The sequence below is a fragment of the Hippichthys cyanospilos genome, chromosome 1 (assembly GCF_059441005.1).
Source record: "Hippichthys cyanospilos isolate Australia breed blue-spotted pipefish chromosome 1, RoL_Hcya_1.0, whole genome shotgun sequence".
NCBI lineage: Eukaryota > Metazoa > Chordata > Actinopteri > Syngnathiformes > Syngnathidae > Hippichthys > Hippichthys cyanospilos.
The window spans coordinates 10,843,443-10,869,306 of record NC_142369.1 but is presented as its reverse complement, the minus strand read 5'-3'; the positions used below and the strand labels follow the sequence as shown (position 1 = coordinate 10,869,306).

General features: G+C 38.5%; 1 protein-coding gene across 1 annotated transcript in view; it reads right to left on the bottom strand.

Annotated features, from left to right (window-relative positions):
• fras1 (Fraser extracellular matrix complex subunit 1) overlaps positions 1 to 25,765 on the bottom strand; it is a 164,421-nt gene extending 138,656 nt beyond the window's left edge. The window contains exons 1-2 of the mRNA XM_088417752.1: positions 25,492 to 25,765; positions 23,226 to 23,257 (exon numbers count right to left, since the gene is read on the bottom strand). Coding sequence (XP_088273878.1) covers positions 23,226 to 23,257; positions 25,492 to 25,558 — 99 coding nt within the window. The 5' untranslated portion in view covers positions 25,559 to 25,765. The remainder of the gene's footprint in view (positions 1 to 23,225; positions 23,258 to 25,491) is intronic.
• Between the last annotated feature and the right edge of the window lie 99 nt (positions 25,766 to 25,864).

Sequence of the window (25,864 nt, the reverse complement as noted above, 5' to 3'; positions counted from 1 at the left end):
AAACTTTATTATTTTATACACAGTATTTAATTGTAATTTTAAACATTTTATTTAATGATCGTTGGAATTTTGTTTTAAACAAGCATACAGAATTTTTATTGTTATTTTATATCTAACTGACAGTTGCTCAAACAAAAAAATCCCTAAAAAACACGTCACCCCCCAAAAAAAAATTATGATTGAATTATTTTTCAATTTTCACTAGGTATAATTATTTAGATATTTAATGATTCAATGTTTCAATGCTGAATAAAGCTAGGGTTTGGTAAATAAATAAAATGTGAATAATTTAATCATAATATTGGTAATAATAATATCGGTAGTAATAACAAGACTGCAGCAAGCTGTTATTTTAATAATCTTTTAATTTCGTCAATTAATTGATCAATCAAAACCATTTTAAATTTCATTCCTTTTATTCAAAGATGTAACGTTTCCTTTCAAATTGACAGAACAGAAATTGCATAAACAATTTGTTTTGTAAAAATCGGCGAAAACGATAACAAAAGTAAAGGAAACTATTTCATTTTGATTCAACACAAAAATAATCAGTCAGCTACCATAGAAGACAACAAAAATATTCAGTGTTGAAAAGCTTAAAGTTTGAGCATTCGTACACTTATAAATAATAAGGTATTTAACCGATTAGCAAAAAAAAAAAAAAAAAAAAACAATCAATTTGATATTCAATGGGATATTTCACCTATAAATAATAATAACCAACAATCATAAATATTTCACAGGTGTTCGAGTGAGGCACTGAACCATGGTTGTGTTCATTACTGCCATCTACAGGAGTAAAGTGGAACATAACTCACTTTTTCCCCTTTTGGAAGCTCATCTAACAGATGTTTCATACTGATGCCTTGGCAGAAGATTTTTTTTGTTGTTGTCATCTTTCAATACCTGTTCAGGGCCTTGTCAGACCCAGTACTGTTGCCACGGAGACATCACAACACATCAGCCGAGAGACTTAGCTTAGCGCCCGCCGGCTACAGTTATGTTAAATATGTAAACAAGTTGGAATTTCTTTGCCATTTGGGAAAACTCAATAGGGTGGACGAAATATCTTACGTACGCACACGCACACACGCACACCCCCACACACGCCCCCACACACACACACACACACCAGAAGTGAGAGTAAGTCATAAGACTTGAGTGATAACCTTCAAGTTTCATTCTTCGAATTCCAAGTCAGTCTTGGAAAAAATAATAATAAACAATTGGCTCAACTTTTTCAATTAGAATAGTTTGCTTTGACTTGTGAGCAAAAATGTGAGGTATGCGCCCTGTCTAGTGAATGTGAATTGTACTTAACTCAAAAAAGCAGCCGTGATCCAGGTATAGATTATTTTGTTAAGCACCATTGCCTGGGTCATTTTTCACGTTTTTATGAAACGATAAAAGCCACAAAAAATTCCAAAATTGGCAATTTAATTGATTTTGTTAAGGTAAGCTAAAAATTACTTTGGCAATTATTATCTAGTATGACCTTTTTTCTTTCCTCCAAAAAAAAAGCTTAACTTTTTTTTACACTTAAAAATGTTATTTGTGTTCAAAAACCCATAGTTTTAAATTTACATCACTGCAATGACAATCTTTTTTTTTTTTCAAGTCAATCGTTTTTTGGAATTCCATTTTGTCAAATGTGCATCAGCCACATATTAAAAAAAACATCAATATCGCTCAGGCTTGACTTTTTTAGTTTGTTTTATTAAACTACAAGAAGACAACCTTGATTATAACATTATCGAATGCTAGTTTCTTTAGCGCGTCTATGGCGATTTGCATTGTTTGTTAGCATTCTGCTAAACGAATTTAGCCTCCTTTTTTCCAAGATATCGCCGCTAACTGACGAACTGCTGCTTGTTGTGAAGTAGCTATAAAAAGTCATCATTACCATGATCATCATCATTAAGCTTGGCCCCTTTAATGAAAATTACCGGTAAGGGAAAAAAAAGGAGCTCTCAGGTGGCAACGGGGATAGGAAAGTGGGGTGAGGGGCATGGGAGAAGAAGGGGGGGGGTCTCTTTTAAGTCGTGTGGGGAATAATTTGAGCCTCTAAACGAAGGCGACGGCCTCGGAACGGAGGAGATGAAAGCGGGGAAATACGACGCCGGCGTGTGCCCGAGTTCACGGGGGAAGCGTTTGAACATCCGCCGCCGCTTTTGAAAAGCCAGGATGAAGTGTGACACGGTGGGTGGAAATCCAGCCCTTAAAGTGAGGGAATTTTTTCAGAGGATTGCAGTACGTGAGGGCTTCACTTGTACTAACATGGAAGTGCTTACACTCAACATTCGGTCATTGCCCTCTCCGTAGTTCGGTAGCTACAACAGGACGTTTAGGATGAAAACTGCATGTCTATGTTCGTAGAATAATGGCACACACATCATAGGATTGTGGGTAAAATGTCGCCTCGTACTTGCACGCGGGAAAATGAGTTTGTTCAGATTCCATTTCAGTGTCTACAACAGCCGTACAAATGAAATTTGCATGTCTACGTTTATGCAATAATGCAGGGCTGCACGATTCATCGAATTTTAATCGTCATCGCGATATATCTGCCACGGTTAATTAAGCTGATGCGTGGCGATATTAACATTTAAAAAGGCGGCAACGCTACATGTCAAATCAAGAACTTTGCCGTCCTACCACCAGGGGGCAATGTTTCCCCACATATTTGCATGACAAAAGCTTCTGCTTTTCTCACCCTAACTTATTATTCACCAGTGTGAAATGGCATGAGTTTCTCACGTGATTCCTAATATATATACAGTGCTAGCTGTCAATTGAGACCCATTATGAGCAATCCGATGGAATAAATTCAGTTTAAAATGACTGAAAATGACATTTTGACTGCTAAATGATTGAAATTTGCTCAAAAGTAAATAATGTGCTTTATTTTTTTCATTGGTTTGCACTCAGCATGTAAGGTAGCTGCGTTGGCCTGTGTGCCAAGTTTTTACCATGTCTTGGTTGAATTTGTTTTGATGATCATTTACTTAATTTATTTTTTTTTTTAGTTTTTTTATTATTTGTAAGTATCAAACTATGAAGGCTTGGTTATCTACTGCCTGTTTAAAAAAAGGGCAATGCATAGACATGTTTGACCATGATTTCAATATTGACCAAAATAATTGTGATGATTAAATAAATTTAGAACAACGGGATTTATTTCTCCAGGATTTTTAGTTGGGTCTGAATTCAGTTTTTTTTTTTTTTTTTTTTTTTTTTGTGCAAGCATCTAATTGAGCATGAAAGCAATGCCTTTGACTCGCCGGGTCAACATCCAGTACAGTATCTGCCCAACTACGCTTCCCCTTCAACTTTGTGTCTGACATTTTTTTTTTTTTAGTAAGACATTTAACTTTGAACTTTTTCTTGTTAAATGTTCCCGACTGGAGGACAATTATTTTGCAATTTCTCCATTAAAATCGAATGCTGCCCTTTTTTGACAGAAAAAAGTCAGGCTTTTTCTGGTAAAATGTTTCAGTCTGCTAATGAGGAGGACAATCACTTAGCTTCCAAACACATTTAACCCTTGTAGCATTATGTTACAAATTATGGAAATTCCTTTGATTTTTTTTTTAGATTATAAAAGAATCAATGGGAAAATTTACTAGGGAGATGAAATTTTAAATGCAACGATTCTGACATTTCTATGTGATTGCACCTGGACTTGCAAGATTTGGTATACAAAAATAATCACAGTCCAAATTTTGGACCATATGAAACCATTATAATTACAATTATTGAGAAGCATTTTAACAGGATTTATTATAATGATTTTACTGCGATTTTTCCAACATTCCGTTGAGCGGTGTTGTCAGCAAACAGAAAATTCTTTGTCGACTTTTGTTTCACCTCTAAACAGTAGGTGGTGATAGAGTCCAGTTAATGGCTTTGTCTTAAAGTATCATCATCACTTCACAGGCTACAAAGACAGACCATACCATTTTCATTTTTTTGTGGGTGTTATTAGATTTAACCTACATATGTATCGATATGTACTGTGTATTGTGCCATGTATTTTTTGGCACAAAAGGCAGACAATTTTTAGGGGTAAAATGCAGACTTTTACTGGTGTGTAGAACACTCACTTTTCTGTCTTTCCATTTAGACGTGTTGCGGCCCATTTAGACGACAAACACAGTAAAAACGCCCTTCTTTTCTTTCAATGAAAGCAGTTTACATACACTTGACCTTTTTGGTAAATTGTAGCTGTCTACTGGCAAAAAAGACTCTCTTGGAATGATAGTACCACCAAGGCTCATGACACAATAAGTGCCAGACTCCCCCGCCCCCCGAAAGAGGCCCAGGCCTACCGGGTGAACATCCTAATCCGTCAAGACCATAAACCCATGAAAAGAAAACATGGCCTTCCTCCTTCTTCTTCCTGGTCACGGCGTGTCCTCGGTCATGCTCCATAAACGCCAAAAGTTCACCTGTTCCACTCGTGCACTCTTTTGTTGTCAGCGGGGAGCGTTGACTAGAAACCCCGGCAGAGGTCAACTTGCATTCTATAGCGGCTCGGAATTTAAACTGTCGGGTCTGTCAGCTGTAACCGAGCACGGGGAATTCAGAGACGTGAACCTCTGCTTGAAAACCGAAACTCAAACGTGTTTGCTAACTTTTTGCTTCGCGTGCAATCGGCTAAGTTAAGCTGCACATTGTTGAGCCGTGAATTTATTTACACGCGGACGAATACAAATGAAGATAATAAATCAGTCATCAAATATCAAAAGTTGTTTAATTTGATTGAAAACTGTCATACATAGAAGGGAATTTTCTCCTGTCTTCCAATTTTTTTCTATCAAATTTAATAGCGGTATATAAAGTCAGTATGTCAATTGTCTCCATATAAGGGACGCAGACTACCGTATTTTCCGCACTATAAGGCGCACCTAAAAGTCTTAATTTTTTTGAAAAAGCTGATGGTGCGCCTTATAATCAGGTGCGCCTTATATAGTGACCAATATTGACCTTGGGCTCTGTAGATGGGGACTGAACTGATAAAGTAGGCTTTACCTGTTTCTTTTGTGTGTTTATAGTTGAACAAGGTTGGTCATATTGACGTTGAGTTATTATGCTATTGAGAGTTTAGAGTTATTATTTGACTTATTATTCTTATTACTTTGAGTATTACTTTATTGTGATTGAAAAACGTTTTAAATATGTCATTAATTGAGGGTGCGCCTTATAATCCGGTGCACCTTATATATGGAAACGGTTTTAAAATGTGTCATTAATTGAGGTTGCGCCTTATAATCCAGTGCGCCTTATAGTGCGGAAAATAAGGTAACTTTTTGAGATTAAACTTTGTCCCCTGGCAACAGCTTTGCACTCTCCTTCCCTCTTAAATTCGACTGCAGCCACAATTTAGGACAGACACTTAAGCTTTTCATGTGAAATGTTTCCCCCAAGCCACATAGAGGATAATCACTATGCTCCCTTGGCCCTTCAACATCCACCACAGCCCCATTGAGGAATAGAAATTAAGTTCTTCTCATTTTTAACAACTGAAGGCAGATAAACCATTTTTTGAGTACAATAATGCCCATTAGCGGCAACAATCACTGTTTTTCTTCCAGCCTTAACTGCAGCCCACTTTGGCAACAAATATAGTCGCCATAACAATTTTCTACATAGAAGAGGTGCTGACGAAATTCAAGGTAATTCAAGGATATTCAAGGTAAAATGTTTTACTTGAGTAGCATAAAATACATTTTGTTCTCTTCCAATCTCAACCTCAAAAGCATCAAATTAAGTCTGTGCAGTGGACCCCCGGTTTACCACGTCGCTGCTTACGTTTTTTTCAGCTTACGATGTGGGCCGCGACATTTTCTTGTCCTATCTTTACGCCATTTTTTTCACCTTAAGACATTAAAAGCAACAACTTCTCTTCACAAACATAGCGGTCAGTATGCGCGCCTGACCGCGCTCATGCGTCGTTCTGGTCACTATGATGCTGGTCTGCTATTGGTCGGCGTCACGGTTCAAAATGGCGGCATTTTAAAGCTTTGTTCTAATGTGAGTGCTTAAAATATTGTATTTATTGTTAATTTTAGTGTTTAATTCCAAATGTAATTTGTTTAGGCATGGGTCCCAAGATTGCTCATGATGTTAAAGAGAGAATTAGAAGATGATGAGTATGGAAACAAAGCTGGAGATAATCAAGAAATATGAAGAAGGCTAGGTTAGGCTACCCTCGCTATGGAATATGGCCATAACAAGCTTGTCACGTCACTCAAAGGTAAATAAATCCTTTCTGTATTTTTTCATTTATGGTGTTTATGGTGTTATTTAATTGCATACGTGTATATTATGTATAAGTGCTTAAATTCAGGGTGTTCAATGGGATAGGCAGCAGCAAGCCAGGGACCCTTGTCAGAATAAGCGGCTAAAGAAAATGGATGGATGGATGGATGGATTTGATGGTTTGGGGTAAAATATTCACTTTCATTTACATGATGGACAAAATCAGAGTTTTTCCCTGACAAACTCAACTGCAGCCCATTAAAGCAAAAACAAAACATAAGCATGTCCTCATTTTCCAAAATTAAAGGCAAATTGTTGGCCCCAATTGGCATGGAAGACAATCAGTTTGCTGTAGTCTATTCTCAACAATCACAGCTACCCATTTAGGCGACACAATAAGTCAGTGCTTCTCAATTATATTTTGCCAAGCCCCTACCCCCTTAGGAAAAGTTTTCACACCCCCAGTTGTCGCGCTGGCCTTAAGGAGGATTATTATCTATAAAAATTGTGTAAGTATCCCTAAACCTGTATCCATTTTAACATTAACAAAACAAAAATGAAATATAAATCAACTTTCAACTACAGTTAATTATCTTTTACAGCGTTTATACGGGTTAGTCTAAAACTGAAAAAAATAGCGTCAAGTGCCTGAAAAAAAATCGAAATGTATTATAATTGCGCTTCACATGACTAAAACAAAGTCTTTTTTCTGGGGTCATCCGCGTCCCCACCTGGCATCACCTCGCACCCTCTGGGGGGCCTGAGCCACTATTTGATACACTTCATTGCTTTTAGTAAAAAAAGTTATGTCACATAAGCAATTTTTTCTTTGGCACCGCATTTATGCAACATAAGAATTGTGTTGTTTTTTCACATTTAGGACAGGCGTAATCGGGCAACATGAGTGATATAAAGTGACATGTTTGCAGACCGCCATATTGAAGGCTTCAAAGGTGGGATGCCTCCTACAAGTTTCCCCTCAGTGGCATCTGTAAGGATCTGAAAGCCGTTTTATCCTCATTAAAGGCTTGAAAAGTTCCCCTTAAACTCCCACAAAAGTCCCCCACGCTCTGATCGTCTCTTGCACGATTTTTTTTCCTTTTTGCAAAGTAAAAAAAAAACAAAAAAAAAACTTTTCCCTTTTATCTTTTCTTCCCTCATTTGCACTTTTTTATGAGCCCAAAGCGTTCTTTTTTTGGTGGAGGAGCAACATCTCAAATCCCAAGCGCGCCACCAGTTGCCAGGGAAACAACGGCCGATTACCCTCGTTGTCTATAAGTCACCTCATTTCACTTTATTAGGCACCCTTGAACAATCTAATGGATGCAAGACAAGAGCTGCATGTAAAATGCATTCATTCCTAGCGGCATTTGTTTTTTTTTTTTTTTCCTGCCGTTCTCACACGTGCATGCCGGAGAGGCCGAAAGGGTCACGTTATGCCGTTAATGACAGTGCAAGTCACCTTGTATTTAACGGCGCTTCCCTGGCAAATTACAGTGGAGGCCACCTGAGAGGAGGCCGGCTCCAGATGTTGCACGGAGGCAAACGGCCTCCATGACAGCGCTGGGAATGATGGAGACGCCAACCGCATTATGGCGGGATAAAACACGCAAGCCCTCTGTGCATCCTAAAACTTGGGGACGATGAAAAAAACAGCACCATGGAAAAGTACAAGGACAAATCAGAACGTTTTCTTTTTCAAGATGGCCGCCATATAGATATGAAAAAGGACACTGTTCTACAATTATTACGTTATTACTTATTTCAAGGAATAATATACTACAACCTGGTTGAAACCTTTTCAAGAACACTAAGGAATCCATTTAGGAGGGGTAATTAAAACAAATATTGAAAATTAATTACAAAACTATTTTCTCATCATGATAATCATAACTACTAATAATAAATATTAAGCGCTGTTACTGTTTCTTTAAATGTATTCATTTTTTTTATTTTAATTATTTAATTATTTGTTGGAAATTATTGATTTTATTATATACATTTTTATTATTTATGAATTTTACCGCCATAAGTATTTTATGTATTTTATTTTATAATTATTTGTATGTATTTTATTTTGTTTTTTCTAGTATGAAAGCAAAGAATGGTGCGTTAAAAACAGAAATATTTTTTACTTTTTTACACGTCAATTACGAAAATCCTTGTGGAATCACAAATCAAGGGAAGTTGATTTATTTATTTCTATTTTTTTATATTTTTTTCCATATACTGGATGTATAAATCTTTAATAAAAGTAAACATATGAAAAAATAAAAGACAAAAACAAAAAAAGTAAATGGAATGGACCTCAAAAATTTATCGAATATTCTGCCTGGAGAATTTATCCTTTTAAAAGTGTGTTTAAGTTATGCTGAGGTCAATTTAAACATTCTATACGATAACCCCCACAACAAAAGACCGGGTTGAAAGTTCAGGACATTGCAAACTATTTTTGTCCCGCCACTTTGACGCAGAGAAAATGCGAAACCCATCAACGATGTCAGTCTGGTACAACATGCGCAGGGACACTCGCGTGCACGTTGGAACGCGTTCAAGCAGCGCATATTTTATTCATCATTCCTGTATTAGCCGAGGCTCTTTTGGAAAACCTCGAGAGACTGGTGAGAGCAAAAATAAATAAATAAAAAAATACGGCCAGCAAAAAAAAAAAAAAAAAAAAAAAACCGCACGGGATGTTCTCTGATTGGTTCATCGATTCTAGTGTACATTCTGTGTGTATTTTGTCCCTTACATCTCTGTGCACAGTAGTCATCATTAAACCCCAATATGTTTTTTTTTGGACACATGCATTTTCTTGAACATCAAAGACACTTAGAAAACCACAACAAACACCACTACAATAATACAATGTATGGAGGGGGGGGGGGGGGGGGGTCCTAACAGAACAAGAACCGGTTATCTGACAGCGTTGCCGTGGCAACGAAGCATTGGCGGGGTCGTGAGGGCGAGTAATTAGACAACAGGATTGATACGATGTGACGAGCAGTTAGCGACCTTTGCGGGACTGCTGATGTTAGCGCCACCGCTAGCGTAACGTCGGCGATAAGAGCGGCGGCCTCAGTGATGCTGTGAAACTTGTTTGATGTTTTGATTCTGAGGAAGCGCACGAGCGTGCACACACACACACACACACACGTGCACGCACGCACGTACACAGCCGGGACATTCATTTCACGCTCTGGCTGCGAGACAAATGGCAACACTCCTGCCTGAGAGAGTAAACTGCTTATCATCCACCTGTTGGCTTATAAAGATGAGGAGCTAAATGTCACACACGCCAAAAAGTACCCACATCCTTGCTCGCGCACGCACACAACTTCAGACTCTCTCTGTTAAAAGATGAGGCTTCAGTTAAGTATTTGGTTAAAGTTTGCGTTGAGTATTTTACATGTTGAAATGAACATATGTAGAAAAGTAGGGGCAGATGGCACAGTGAAGCATACATTTGAGACCCAGAGACAGGCTTGAAATCCCAATTTGAAAACCCTAAGTGAAACCCTAATACAAATCTGAAACTCTAATTTAGAATTTAGAATTGAATAGAATGCCTTGATTGTCTTTGTACCGCAGGATTACAACAAAATTAGGAGTACGTACAGCGCTTATTGTTGTATATTAAATAACTAGGAATAATAAATAGAACAAAAACAATAGAAGAAGTATCATCATTATTGATGTTTTTATTTTGTTGTTGTTTCATTGTTAAAACTTGAAATGCAGTCCACTGTCCGAAATCACAAACATTTGTTAAAAAGTTGTAAAACCCAACGCAGAGATCAAAAATTTGAAACCCAAACATTGGCTTCAAACTCTAGTTTCATAATCATTGGCTTTCACCAATATGAAGCCCGAGTACTGCCTTCAAACACGAACTTCAAGCCCTAATTTGAAAGACCTAATTTCAAACCTTAACCGTTCTTGAAATCTTAATTTGAAACCCTAGCGCCAATTTGAAACACTTGTTTAGAACCCTAAACCCACATTTGAAACCATAATTGCACCTTCAAACTCCAAACCCTGACACGCTTAATCAAAAACCTAACTTTATCATTAAATCTTCATTTGACTCCCTAATGCTGGCTCGAAAGCATCACCTCAAACCTCGAACAATTGTGTGAAACCATAAAATATTAAAATACTAATTTGTAACCCAGACACGACTTATTCGAAACCTTAACCTCATCTTAAATCTCTAATTTGAAACTCTAACCCTGATTTGATACCCTAACCATTGAAACACTAACTATAAATTTCTCTAACATTAATTTTAAATTCCATGTGCATCTCAAGTATCTTATTTGAAACAATGCTGTGAAAGCTTCATTTGAAGCCCTAACACATATATGAAACTACATTGCTCAAATTTTTAAACTAATTTGAAGCCATATCCTTAAACTAAAACACAAACTTGTGTTTTAAACCCTAATCTTGTCTTGAAACCTCAATATTTGAGCTAAATGCCCACCTTGGTTCAAAACCCTGATTTGAAACCCAACTTTGAAAGATGGCAGATGAGCGCTAAACTCTTTTTTTTTTGTTGCAGCTGAAAAAGGCAACGGTTGGTTGCCACGGTGACAGACGGGTTAACACACTGAGGTCTTGTTCTCCTGGCCGCTGAAACAGGCAGAGTTTTTTTTTTTTCACGCCTCACTCGGCGCTGGCACCGACAACACCACAAGCACAAACGCACAAAACATAAAAAAGAGATGTGGTCACTTTTAACTTGTGGTGAAGGCTTTGCCTTGCCCCGTTAGAGGTAAGGTTTCAAATTTGGGCTTCAAATCCAAAATTCAGACACCAAATTGTATCTTTTGAAAATAATTGCAACCCTACACGTTTTAAACCGTCAAGCTATGCTTAAATCATCTTTCCAAACGCCACTCCTGACTTGAAATCTGCAAACTCTAAATTGAAACCCAAACCAAGTCTTTATTTTGAAAGCCTAACATATATTGAAACCTTAACTTGAAATCCTAAAAAAAATTACACCCAATTTTTTTCAGCCATCACCCAGGCTAAAGTTGAAGCTCCTTCTTGAGACTAAGTATTGTGATGTGTTCTAACCCTAAACAAAGTCCCGTCCTTAAAACCTAGCCCTAACTTCAAACCCTAACTTGAAACCTAATGTCCTCCTTAAACCCTAACCCAAGCCTGTAACCAGACTCGAAACACCAACTTTAAATCCCAAACCTGTCTCAAAACGTTACCAGGCGGGAATACCTATTTTGAAACACTAACGCTGCTGTCAAATTGAGAATTGAAACCCTAGTCGAGGCCGAAACCGTTAAATTGAGACCCTCATTATATTTGACACCTGTGACTACTCTTAAAACCCTAACCATGTGATCGAACCCTAACCCAAACTTGACGAAGCAATCTTTAAACCTCTCATGTGTATCTCTCATCGTGTATCGCACATAAGTCCTCCTCTGCGGCAGCAGCCGATCTTGTGTGTTTTTCCGGCTACAGTATCACTGCAAGTTAGCTACTGCAGCTAACTATCGAGAGCAAAGTGGCTAACATGTTATCATATGCAACGAAGCAACGAGTGGTATCGCACGACGTAGAAGGAGAGCGAATCGAACTTTTCCAGACTAAGTAGGCCGTGAGGGATGTTTTTGGCTTTCAAAATTGCGTGAGCTACGAGCTAGCAGCAAGCTAGCGAGCGATATGGCAAGCGGATGAGATTATGCGAAGATAATTTGCATTTCTTTTGAGCTAAGACGTAAAAGTATTTCAATTTAGCATGGTAAATGTTTTTGTAACAAATGCTCTATTATATATTTTGTAAATAAAACGTTTTTATAATGTAGAAAAATGTCAATTTACCAAAAAGGATTTTCCAATGATATGTTTTGGAGGTGTGATTTCAAAACCGCGATGCCGCGATGCTGTGATATTTTTACTCAAGGTTATCATACCGTCAGAGTGCGATATCCTCCTATACCCAAATACCTGTACCCAAATCCTGTATTCAAATCCTACCTCAGTCTTGAAACCCTAACTATGTCTCAAAAGTCTAACCCAGACTTGAACTTGATACCGTCATCTCTTTCCTTGTGGTAACAGTGATTAAAGTGTTGCCTGAGACACACGTTTCATATTCATCCCATCAGCATGAACGTGATCGGCGCCAGGAAGCAAACGAGACGCGGCGGTGGCGGTGGCGGCGGCGGCGGCGGCGGCGGCGGCGGCGCACTTTTAGCCAAGAGAAAACTGCTTCTGTCTTTTTCTGCTGAGGGAAGCCAAACTTCCAGCGCTCTTGCAATGAAGTCATCAGCGTCCCGAGCCGGGAGCTTCGAAGACATTATTTACATTGTAGTCTCACAAGACCCGGCCTATTCATTTGTGTCCACTACAATGGACATTTGGTTTTATAGCTTTTGACGCCTTTGAGTTCCCCTTCTAAGTCCTAGTGTGCCAAATCGAGGACACCGTGGCTTTTCCAAAAAATAAATATTTTCATCCATGTAATTAAACAGAGCCAAATCATTGAAATATTTGAAATAGTTTAAATGATGTAATAAAACTTTTGCATATAGAATATTTGGCCTAATGTGTTAATCTTGAATGGCATTTAAACTGTTATTACATTATGCACTGATGTTTATTTATAGTACATACTTTAAAGTTTGATTCATTAAATAAAAATAAATTCAAAAACGGTATATATTCTTTAATTCATGTCAATAAAATAACTCCAATCCATTAACAAATTTATTATTATACTGACGTGCAAAGTCCGGTTCAGAGCATGGGTATACAGTAGGCGTGGCAGTTTTAGGAAATAGAAATGAGCAATTAGAAGAATAAATTGTCTAATTTTTGCACTATTAAGGATAAACGCTATATTGGTCTGCCTTTAAAATGATCTGTCATTGTTTTTTTTTAGTTGTTTTTTTTTTGTTCAGGAAATGTGTATCAAAAGTACGAGTACTCATACTGGTATCAATCAGAAAAATGCAGTTATGAACATCCCTACATGAATATTTAAGTAACTACATATCAAACATTTGGAGCATTTAAAAATGAAACATTTTTTAAATTAAGTCACGACTCTTGTGTCATTTATATACATGTAAAATATAGACAACCATAATCATAATTGTAACTTTTTGTCAACTTTAAAATCTGCTCAGCAATCCAAAAAACAAACTCATTTTGGTTTACGGGCTGCATAGAGAAAAATCTATTCCCAAATGGGCCGGACGAACAAAACCATGGTATATATTTATATATTTTTCAAACAACAGCTTCAGATTTATTATACATTTTTAATACTGTTCAAAATAGTACAAACACAACAGCAGAATTAAACATAAAACATGAACATTACTATTAATCATTAAACAATTCAAGTTTTTCATTTATTAAAAAAAAATCAGCTAATTTTTACACTTTACATTACAAAATCAGGGCCGGATTAAACCCGTTCACGGGCCAGAACCGGCCAGCGAGCCTTAAGTTTGACACCCCAAGTTTCCCAAGTTTTTTGCAAATCATTAACATTATTTGCACTACTTTTAAATAGATCTATTCAGATCCTGCATGCATGCTTCCCTTCTGCTTCAAAGCCCTTCAACTCTTTCTCTCTCACACACATAATATACGCATACACACCTACGTACACTTGCACACACATAAAAGGGAATCAATGAAGGGAGCGTCTCTCCTTGAGTCCTTGAGGACATTCTCCCACAGTAGAGACTGAAACTGCGACGGGGCGGAAAGTCAGCCAAAAAAAGCGCTGCAAGACATCCACGGAAACATTTGTAGCCCAGACGTAGCCTGCAGGCACCAACGAAGAAGACGTCGTCGAAGTGGAGCAAGGGAAGCTAAACCGAGTCGGTGCGTGTGTGGCGGGGGGCGTCCTCAGGCTGGCGTTCCCAGATAAGATGCCTGAGTCATGTGAATGAAGTGGAACACACAAAAGAGTCGGAATGGCCTGCAGGGTGAGGAGTTTGGAAGGGGGGGGGGGGGGGGGGGGTGTTTATCCACCCACAGGCTGGGTGCTTGCCAAAGGATGCCTCAACGGAGACCTCTGAATGGAGGCGGAATGGCAGGGGGCTTAGTTCCAGTCCAGGGAGCATCGGCATGATGGTGGGCCTCCGATATAGAAGAGTCTCTCCAGGGGTTTTTGCAAAAAAAAAAAAAAAATCTAAATGTGGTTCATGCACCTGAGAATTCAGGTCACTGAAAAGTCCCTTTTTTCCATGATGTAATGCTCAAAACAGAAGCTACTACTTGAACAAAAATGTCAGGGAAAGCCAACTTGAACATCTGAACATTATTTAGTATATGGAATAGAATCGATGCCTTTAATAATGTTGTACAATTCAGTTGGGGATTTAAAAAAGCAAACAAACCAAATAACAAAAGTAACTTCATTGTACAGCTATTTAGTTAGTTACTGTACAACCACATAGTTAAGTTTGCATATTAAGTAAATAATTGGCAGGGAAAGCCTGAAGCGTGAACAACTGGACAGTAAAAAAATGACTGTCAGTAAAGGTAAAATTGATCTTTGACGTCTATATTCGTCAATGGCACTGTATGAGGTGTTTATTTTCAAATTTAATTATAGGTATTAAAATGTTAATAAAAATTACAACGTATTAAAACTATAATACTATAATACTAATAATATGTTTTAACATTCTGAAATATTTTCAGATTTTATATTAATGGTCAATATTGATATTATTGTTTAAAAGTTTTTATATTTAATATATTCTAAAATTATTCATTGAAAGACACACTTTAAATATATATATATATATATATATATATATATATATATATATATATATATATATATATATATATATATATATATATATATATATATATATATATATATTTATATATATATATATTTTTTTTTTTCCCCCCTCCAAGAAGATGTGCATTAAAACATCGCCAACTAGTGGCCCGGCATGCACACTACATCATTACCCCTCCTTGTTTGCATCAAGCAGGGAATGTTATGACATTATAGGTCATATGTAAAACACTCCCATCGGTGGCGTTAATGTCAAAATCCAACCATGGACAAGAAGGCAACAAACATCTCGAGTTTGGAAGCGAGGGGAATGTTGGGCAAGCTTTAAAAGCATTTCGAAAACGAGAGCGGCGCTTTACAGCCTCGAGACGCTTAATAATTCACATGTGGTGACTCGCTGGTCCTCAGATGATCCATTTGTGAGCCCTGTGTGTGTGTCTGTGTGTGTGTGCCTGTGTGAGTGTGTGGGACAACTTCATTTTTTTTTTTTTTTAAGGGAGGGGGGGCTTCAAAATCTTGCTCTCAAAAGACCACACCGCAGCATGTCATCCTGCTAGGAGTTGATGTCAACTAAAAATGTTCAAAAAGTATCGTGGTGCCTTAAGATACAAGACTGATTTAACATTCAAAACAATGTTAACGTGTGAAACAATTTTTGTAGCCATGTTTCGCTTCAGTTCACAAGACATTTTGCTAGGCACATCTTGGCCACATGGGGGCAATGTAGTACAGAGCTGTACGGTTAGAATGCGCAATTGCTCTCAGTAAACTGCAGATTAGTTGTTCTTCGTGGAGGATAAAGAATATATATGAGTATTATTTTTATATCATTCATCTAAATGTGTTGCTCCACTGTTTGCGCTCAAATATCTACATCAACAGGAAATGAATTAATACTGTTGTTTCTAAATGACTATTTATGCTGTGCTGGCTGCATTTTCACTGATTGCATGTTTTTTGTTGTTGAATTATTGCTTACGCGCCATATCTGTGCTTCATGCAGTATGATATTTTGCCACAAGCTATCCAAATCAATATGGTTCTTACTCCAACATGAAAAAACCCCTCCTGTTGCTAAATTAGCATCCGAAGTAGATCCTCATCAAAGCCGTCCGGAATCGCTAATCTGACCCAGGAGGAGCAATGCACACGAACACTTTTGACTTTGTGGATTCTTTTCCTACCAGTTTTCCCACAGACCTCCGCTTCTCCCACAGGTACTCCTCATCACTAATCCCATTTTCCCCTCGCTTGGCCTTCACCCAAATGCCTGACAAATTTCATGTTGCTACTTGACATGCTTGGTCAAGATCTGACCTTGTGAAGCTGATTTACTGTATTTTCATTTCAGGTTTCAATCCACTGGAATGGAATTGAATTTTTGGTTAGATTTGTTTGCAATCGGACAAAATCTCTTGGCTGAGTTGGTCTGTGAAGAACCCTATGAAAACCATCCAAAACGAGTCTAAAATGCCAAATTTGGGCTTGGATTTTTTAGATCATTTGTGGTTTTACTCATTATCTACGTTTCGACTGAATTAACGTGTTTTCCGCACTATAAGGCACACCTAAAACCCTGACATTTTTAAAAAGCTGACGGTGCGCTTTATAATCCAGTGCGTTTTATATATCGATCATATCATGTGCTGACTGCATAAACTGCTGTCAGAGTGAGTTTCTATCTTGCATTTCCCTTGAGCGCAGCTCCATCTAGTGGATGCATAATAGAATGCAAATGCAGCCCCAGAAACCACTGTAGCTTTGATTCCGTGCGCCTTATAATCCGGTACCTCATAATCGCCTTATCGGTGCTTTATAATCTGATACACCTTGCGTTTTTTTTTTTTTTAATAGGCCATTCATTGAAGGTGCGCCTTATACTGCGGAAAATGCTGTATGTTTATCTGGCTTAGGTAGGTGGATTTTCAAGCAATACGAGGACACTTGGAAATGACCTAAAATGGCCACCTAACTTGAAAAATGACTTCTTAGCAGGTCTCCTGAGAATAAGCATGTCTACCAAATGTCATGCTGTTCAGAAGACTTGGCTTTGAGGATTGAACATTTCCGGTGCCTTTTTTGTTTACGGCGTCGTGATCTTTTTTTTGGTCATCTACACATAAGAAACGCGCCAGCCAAACTTATTGTTGATAACGATTCTGGCGACGGTACCTGAATTTTTTCAAAAACGATCAAGCAGTCATTCGTCTTTTGTAGTTGTGGCTTTCTTGTTGCTAAGTAACACTGACCTTCCAGTACGTAGGAACAACAATATGAAAAAAAAAAGCGTCATTGTTGATCAATCAATATGTTCAGTTTGGTAATGTGACACTTTTACAGTCTGGCGGGAAAAGTAACGACATGCGACGTTGTGCCTGACGCCAACGCAGAGGAAAAGAAAATGTGCTCGTAAAAGCCCCACTCAGACTTTAATGGCGGGACAGCGTCCGTCGCTTCATCACTTTTTACAGCCGCCACCTTGTAAATGTTGCACGCCTGCACGGATGAGATGCATGCGCGCAAGAAAAAATAAAAAAAACACGGGCTCGACCGCAGTCACCTCGACCTTGTGTGAACTTGAAACCGTATTCAAGGTCATTGAATGTTATTTACGCGCTGGATCTTTCTGTTGCTTTACATTAAAGTGTTACAAAAGAAAAACTTTATAGGGGGAAAACCAAAACCCTTCAGCGTTGAACTATTACTTAGGCAGATCGGCTCAGAAAAATCACAATGAGCACAAAGTAGTGACACCAACCAATGACTGCTCCGAAAGTCATCAGTGCCCCACCTCCCTCCTGTCATCGTCAGCCTGCCATTTTTTTCACGTTGAAAATTATAATCGTCCGTCCATCAGACAACGGCCAGTCCATCACTACTTTTTAAATTGAGTAAATAATGCCTTTATTGGGGAATTTAAAAACTTCTATCTTGCATTTCCTGGTTAAGAGAGAAGCAGAAGGAGCTTTAGCACTCAACGTTAACAGTCAGCTCCTTGCTGCGGAAACATATCCCAAAACGTTCACGACAGATGAAAAATATACCGAAAATATTCCGAAATTCTTATACCAACGTTTTATTTTTTGCATTCCTGTCATTCATCGGCCAGTCTGCAAAACGGGCATCTGCCTGAGACGGTCAATCAATGATGACGGTCTGCCCACCTATGATGCCTTCTATTACATACCTTCAACGCATGCTTTTGATGTAGTACTTCTCCTTGCCATAGGTGGCGATGGTCACTATTCCTACCGCATGGTGTACATTTTGTGCAATACGTTATGGGACACCTGATGTCACGTCCGTAGCTGTGTTTATCCACAAATAAACAGACTGCTTTCAAGGGCTTCTGAGTGGCTGTTTAGCCAGAGAATTAGCGCACAAGACAAGACGAACAGTAAACAATATAGACCATTTATTCATCCGTAAGGGAAATTCACAAAGGGTTATCAAGAACAAAGTGTTATATTCCTCCAATCTGGCGCCTCTGCTGGCATGTAGCCGCCGCCTAAACAGGTTGTGTACGAAACACGCTCTACATTTATACTGACAGACATCACCGCACCGCCGCCACAGAAGCTTTAGTAGCTCCATCATCATAGAGCCACATCCAAATATATCAAGCAGCCCTCCAGGCAGGAATTCCTGGCATTACGTGTCACCGCTCCCGTTACGGCATTCAAATGGAGGCCGCCACGCGAATGGGTGTCAAGTGCAGACGCCACAGAGGGGCCTGCCGTTGGATTTGACATCACTTCCTGTTTGTATTGATTGCTGCTCTCTATGTGCTAAAGTAGAAGTTGTTTAAGCGGCTGCGCGGTACCGTCCTATCTTTGTCAGTTTCTGTTAGCTATGCTGTTTTTATGCCGTCGTTACATATTAGCTTTAAGCTAGCGGACATGGATTATTCGCAAGTTTGGTTGAACAGTTTGGTGTCGTTTTCTTGCCAGTTCTTTGATTTGAATAAAGGACACACTCATATTCGAGGTCTCAGCAGGTCTCGCAGTTTTGGTTATTTGACCTTGGGGAGACTGTAAAGTGAAAATAAGTCTGGAAAATTTGCCACACCACAGAGTAAAGTGTTGTTGATTTTTAAGAACAAAACATGTGATATTGCAATCATGTTTTGTAACTACGGTTGCAACTAACAATCATTTTAATAATCAACAAATCAAACAATCGAATGTCAAACAAATCTTTTAGTTTGTTATCTCTGTAATAAGATGACTTTTTTAACTACACTAACATGAAATACAGTATTCATTATTATTTATTTTTTTTAAAGAATTTATTATTTATTTGGTAACACCTTACAAAATTTGCAAAAATAATGATTCTTCCTTTCCAAAGTTAAAGGACGTTAAGATAAACGTTGATTTGAATGATTTTATATTGTTACGTTAACAAGGCTAAAAGGTTTCCATACTTGTCAAGTTGTATGATTGTGGCATAATTTGTACAGGTGGAAACCTCTTTTCATGTACATCACAAATCTTGACCGCCAATTTTAAAAATTATATTTATATTTATATATAATATACATGTACATAATTAACATCATAAATGAATAAAAAAATATATAAAGGATTTCTTTACCTTTGAGTGAAGTGACAAGCTTGCAATGGTCATATTCCCTAGCGAGGGTAGCCTAGCCTAGCCTATCCTTCTTCGTATTTCTTGGTTATCTCCAGCTCCGTTTCCATACTAATCATTTTCTTACTTCTACCTTTAATATCACTAGCAATCATAGCTAACCAATTAACGTTTGAATGAAGCACTAAAACGCACAATAAATACAATATTGAAAGCACTCACACGAGATAGACTTTAGCATGTCACATTATCTTTGTGACCTGTGACGCCGAACAATAGCGGACCAGCATCTTAGTGACCCCATGACGCCCCCCAATAGTAGACCAGTATCTTAGGGCAGTGACATGTGTAGTATGAGCGCGGTCACGCACGCACACTGACCGCCATGTTTGAGAAGAGAAGAAAAAACGTCGCAGTCGTAATGTGAAAAAAAAACATAAGGCGGGGACGTCATAAAATGGGGGTCCACTGTATATTGAATTAGAGGTTATATAATAATTTTAAGCCTAGTAAATGCCATGATATTACTTATTTCACATCCGAATTAATGTTATTCAAACACGGATATGTGGAATAAATTGGTCTGTTTTGAATAATGCGGGTATAAGTCGACCCTCCCTAATATGGGGGTTGAAAATGAGGAAAAAAAAAAAACTCGACTTGTTGGTGGAGAAATACCATGCACTTCTAAGCAGGGTACTTTACTTCTATAGTACTTAATAACTAAAAGTAATTACTGCATGACATTAATGTTCCACTAAATTATGTGTGTTTACACCACTATTGTGTGGCTAGTCAGGTCAAGTTAAGATTTTTTAATAGGCCTGAATCACTAAGAGTGTCAATAGTTTCACAAGCCGACAATTAACAAATATTATCAACATCTATTGATCAAAATCCCCGAAACTGAGCCGGGAAAAACTCCAAACCTTATATGATGGCAAAAGGAAGAAACCTTGAAAAGATTCCTTTTTATCTAATATGTTGTGTGAGGTCTGTCTGCAAAGATTTAGACCGATAAAACAAGAGACACACTGAAAATCAAGTGAATCGCCACAATCCAGTACTACTTTGTTTTCAGTTTTTACACTTTTTCAGCAATTATCTTCAAAGATGTATCGTCTGTTTAGAAACAAAGATAACACCGCTAACGAGCTGGCGGTTTCAGTTTGTCGTTTATGGACTTCTGAGGATTTGGCTCGGCTTCCATCGGCATTCATCAGGAAGTGGGTGACATTTTGTGCAAATGTCAGCAGATCTTTCTGAATGCAAAGCACTGACAGCTCTGAACATCTGCTTTTCCTCGTTTCAATATTCCAAAGCAACCTATGATGTTCCCGTACTTTCATCTCCACTGATTTTTGGGGTTTTTTTTTGTTCTCGTCCGCACTTTTAGGACCGCCGCAGGGGAAGAAAGAAAAGGCTTCTTCTCTTTGAACTCTAGAATGGTCTTTTGGACCATGTCGGGACATGCTGGGACAAGCCAACTGCATCCCTTTACCAATCCCACCTACCCCCACCAAAAAAAAAAAAAAACCTTCTACTAAAACGTTGACTGAACATGTTGGCCGCAACAAACGATCCCCTTGAAAGCACCGGAAAACATCAAGTCGCAGGTATGTCATGTTGGCAATTTCCGCCTTTAATTACATGGCAAAGGAGGCGAGAGCCACAGGGTGCAGGACTGCCATTATTCCCTCCTGGGAACATCTCTTGAGGAACTCTTTTACTGTCGGATTACTAGTTCCGCAATACCCAAGTGGTGTTTTTGTCCAAGTGCAAATTTCGTAATTACAAGGGCAAAAATGGCTTCCGGGAAATGCTGAATCGTTCACATGTCAAATATCAGGGAATGAAAGTCACATCTGGTCAACGTTTCAACCAATAAAGAAGTTGTTTTGCTCTGGAATGCATTAGTGACAACCGAGCGGAGACAAGGTGCAAGTATTAATCGAAATTCAAGAGGCAATTTTACAGAAAATAAATATTCATCAGACGTTTGACGGCCAGCTACCAGAAGAGACTAATATAAAATAAAACATCAGTATCCTTGCGTAGGCAAATAACAATTGGCCAAGAATGTCTGTCTGCAGTAGAGGTGACAAGGAAAAACCTTTGAGAGTTTATTTTCACTCTTGTGCAGTGTTTTGATCTTTACATCAGAAAGGAAGCCAGTGAAAGAAGACACTAGGGAGCTGAAAATTCACCCAAATAGCCACAGCGTGTCAAAGTTCAACATGGCACAACCACTTAGTTACCACACTACCAGGAGTAATCATATTGACAAATTAAAGAAGTAGTGTTTTTGGACGGCCAGGAAAACCTACTAACCAACTAAAGTTTCAATTAAGCACTAAAATGTACAATAAATGCAATACTTTAAGCACTTACACTTGGATCAAGTTTTTAAGATGTTAGCATTTTATGACACCATCTTAGTGACACCGTGATAGCAGATCAGCATGTTAATGATGCGTTGCAGCGTAGGCAGTTTGACGCGACCGGAAAATAAGAGCAATCACCTAAAAACGCCTGAAGAGGGAGGCAATACAACATAAACACTGCCAACACTTAAGGTCGTGACATTTGTTGATGTCGCAAAGCGAGAAAAATGTCGTAAAGAGGGGACGAAAAATGTCATAATCCACGTCGTAAAGGTCGTAAACTGGAGGTCCACTGTAGTAACTGTTAGCAAAAAATAAAATGCTGTATTTTGTTCATTTAAAGTTCAATTGTTGTAAGAGCCTTTTCAATAGATAGTTTATACATGGGACTTGAAAAACACTTGTAAAGCTTCTTTTTTTTAAATTTATATTCAAAGCACTTGTTTTTTCTTATAAAATAGATTATCACAACATGTCATCCATCTGCTCTTGCTCAGGCCCTTTTGTACAATTTTAGAAGCTTATGTGGTCCTCAAGTCAAAAAAGTTTGCAATCAATAACTTAAGTACAAGAATCGCTGATTACTTTAGTGCTTGATTCTTTTGTACCAGGCATTTTTAGACCTTCATTCAGCAAAACTCTTGAAAAAAAAAAAAGCTGCTGTAATCGATATTTAATTCATTTACGAAAGATGTCTTTCAGAACAACGGCTAGTTTCCCCAACAATGCCCCCATTTTACAAGCACTTTGGGAAAACATTAAAAAAAAACATAAGCCTCAAACCTTTCGAATCCAATAGCATTCTTGCAACATACTCTACATTAAAATACAATACAACAAGGAAAAAAATTCTTCCATCACATCAAGTAAAGTTTAAGAGAACCAGTATGATGCACTTCCTGATTTCCATCCAATCAGAGAAGCTCAAACAGCAGAACAGCAAGTAGGGCTGCAACGATCGCGCGCTGAGTGTGTATGTGTGTTGCATGCATTATAAATGACCCTCGTCCAATGAGCTCATCCGGTACACTCGTCTACTTCCTGATCCCACATTAAACCGACGCCCCTTCATGAATAATTTATGAGCAAATAACCCATCGGTGTTTGTCTTTAATAAATTGAGATATTCCCATCTCAATCCCAGCCGGCAGGACGGGAAAAATAGAAGAGGATGATGAACCTACCGCGTGGACGATTCCCTCGGAGACGCACGCGCCTACACACACATATGCACACACACACACACACACACAGAAAGAGAAATAGAGGCACCATTAGTATCAGTGCACATCTGGGTCATGTTTCCATGTGCAGGGATTATGTACATGCAGGATTGGGATTATCACACAGGTCAAATTTACTGCACATGGATGTGAGCTGCCGACGTCGTCATGGCCCGCACTCACACCTACACGTCAGTTGTTGGGATTAAGATTCAATTTAAAGACTTTTTTTTAGGTATTAAAATAGGAATGCAATGAATTCCAGTATGATTTGATGAGATTAGGCAAAGATATGAGTGTCTGTCAAAAGAGATTTTTCATGCCACGTGTAAAATATGGATCAAATCTGGATTACACATGTTTTGATATTACACTAAGTGATTGTGTAGTCAAAATCTTATGAGCTATTAGTGTAATATGAGTGTGAACTTTTGAAATCAAAATTTACAATTTACATTGGGTCTAAATGAATCTTGATCCAATCTGGATTGAATTTGGCTTCACATTACAGCTCGCGATGGTGGTTTCATTCAAGAAATGTTTAAATGTAATGAGAATGGATTTCTGGTGTTTTCATTTTATGGGCACTGAATGTGAAATCTGAATCAAATCTGGATTAAATTTGGTTTCAAGATTGTGACAAATGCAATATATGTTAGAATACCATGTTTAGACTAGGGTGTGCGTACACCGTATTGTAAGAAAATATACTGCATTTTTGTTTTCATTGTATTTTCTGGGTCTTAGATTGTGCACGATGCATTTCAGCAACTTTCTCCACTTTCAGAACAACTTTGTAACCTCAAGGGAGAAAAATCCACTTAGTACTCAAGTTTGTAGCTGATTGTCAAAAACATTCGAGTAGAGACTCCAAACACATCTTTCATCCACGTTCCCCCGTGACTGAGCCACTAAAAAGTAGATTGGGCCAATTTTTTTTTTTTTTTGTCATCTCAGGTGAATACTGATCTAATCATGACGAGAGTTTCCACTTTTGGGCTCTAGGGGGCACTGTTACACCTCATATAGTAAGGGATCCAACCTATTAAATTGAAAATGATGCCAGTATCGCAGTATTTAATTAAAAATTGAAAATCTGAATAAAACTAAATCATCTGTAAACACAAGTATACAGAAAATCAGTCATCGCCAAGATATAAAATCTAACCAGTAATAACAATTTAATCTAATCAAAGACATACATTTAATTAATTTTTGAGGCTCTGTTTAAAGTTTTTTTTTTTTTTCATTGTACAGGTGTAAAGTTTGCAATCGATCTTTATTTTGTTATTTCCTATGAAGAAAATTTAAATTAGTTGTTCTCAAATGGGGGTATGAAAACCCCTTGGTACATGAAGGCACTTTGCGGGTACATGGAATTTTAACAAGGTCTCTGCAGGTATCAGCAAATCGGATTTAATGAATCGCAGTGACAATACCTTGCATTTTTCTTTTCAAATTAAGAGCAAATTAATAGGCACAACTAATTTCTAAATTGTGTTCTTGTAACTTCGTTGCATTTATTTTGTTACGTTTTATCAGGATGCACTTTGTCATTTTTCGATGAAGAGGACAACCACTGCTTTAACCGTTGTGCAGTATTTTGTCCAAACCTTTGATCTTTACATCAAAGGCATTTCAAGTCAAAGGTTAATCATTGAAAGAGGGCACCAGGGAGCTGAAATTTCACACAAATGGTGACAACATGTCCAATTGTAACATGGCACAAACGCTTAGTTATCACACTACCAGGAGTAGGCAAACTCTTGGTTAAAATACTGTGAGAATGATGTGGAAGTAAATGACCCCTGAATGATCAAACGACTGCACAAGGGTTATTCTTGCAAGAAATGCGGATGTTTTTTTTGTTTGTTTTACTAACATTTTCTATGTTGCTCTTTTGTGTTCATTTTGTTCATACTAGAATTATTTTCCGCGCAACATTTTGGTTTCACAAAGTTTGCACTATACTTCAGCACCCAATCTCGCATCCAAAGTGCACCAAAAAAAAAACAATCGCTGGAATTCCAACTCCTTCAGTCTGCAATCATTCCGCAATCTCCCCAAAATAACCCCTGCCACTTTTGAATTAGACAAGCGAGCAGGTGTAAAGTTTGCGAGTGACCTCTCTCGGGGTGCACCGAAATGCCGGAAAAGTCTCCTCGGGGGGGCTCCCGAGCGACTCTGACCCACTTGACGAGCGCCAACTGCGGACAAAAATACCCACCGTGTGTCACCCGGGGGGCGGCCAGAACTGCGGCCAGGGTGCCGAGCACCATCCAGCGAGCCGCCATGGTCCCGGCTAAACCGCCTTGTAATCCAAACGTAGTCCCGGTAGTACTCTTGCTGCAGCTGAAAGGGGTCTCAAGGGGGCTCGTTTCCACCGACGCGCACGCTCGTCCCGAAAATAAGTGAGCAGAAAAAGTCCCTCGGTATGTTGGGGAATGTTTCCCCCGAGCGCAGCGTCCGCGCTCCGGCCGGGAAGACTGGCCAAGTCCGGGGGAGCCTCCAAGTGGGGAAGTGCAGCTCCGCCCCTCCCTCACTCGCACTCCAGGGGGGAGAAAAATGCGAAGCTCATGCACATGACGAGCGAGCTGCAC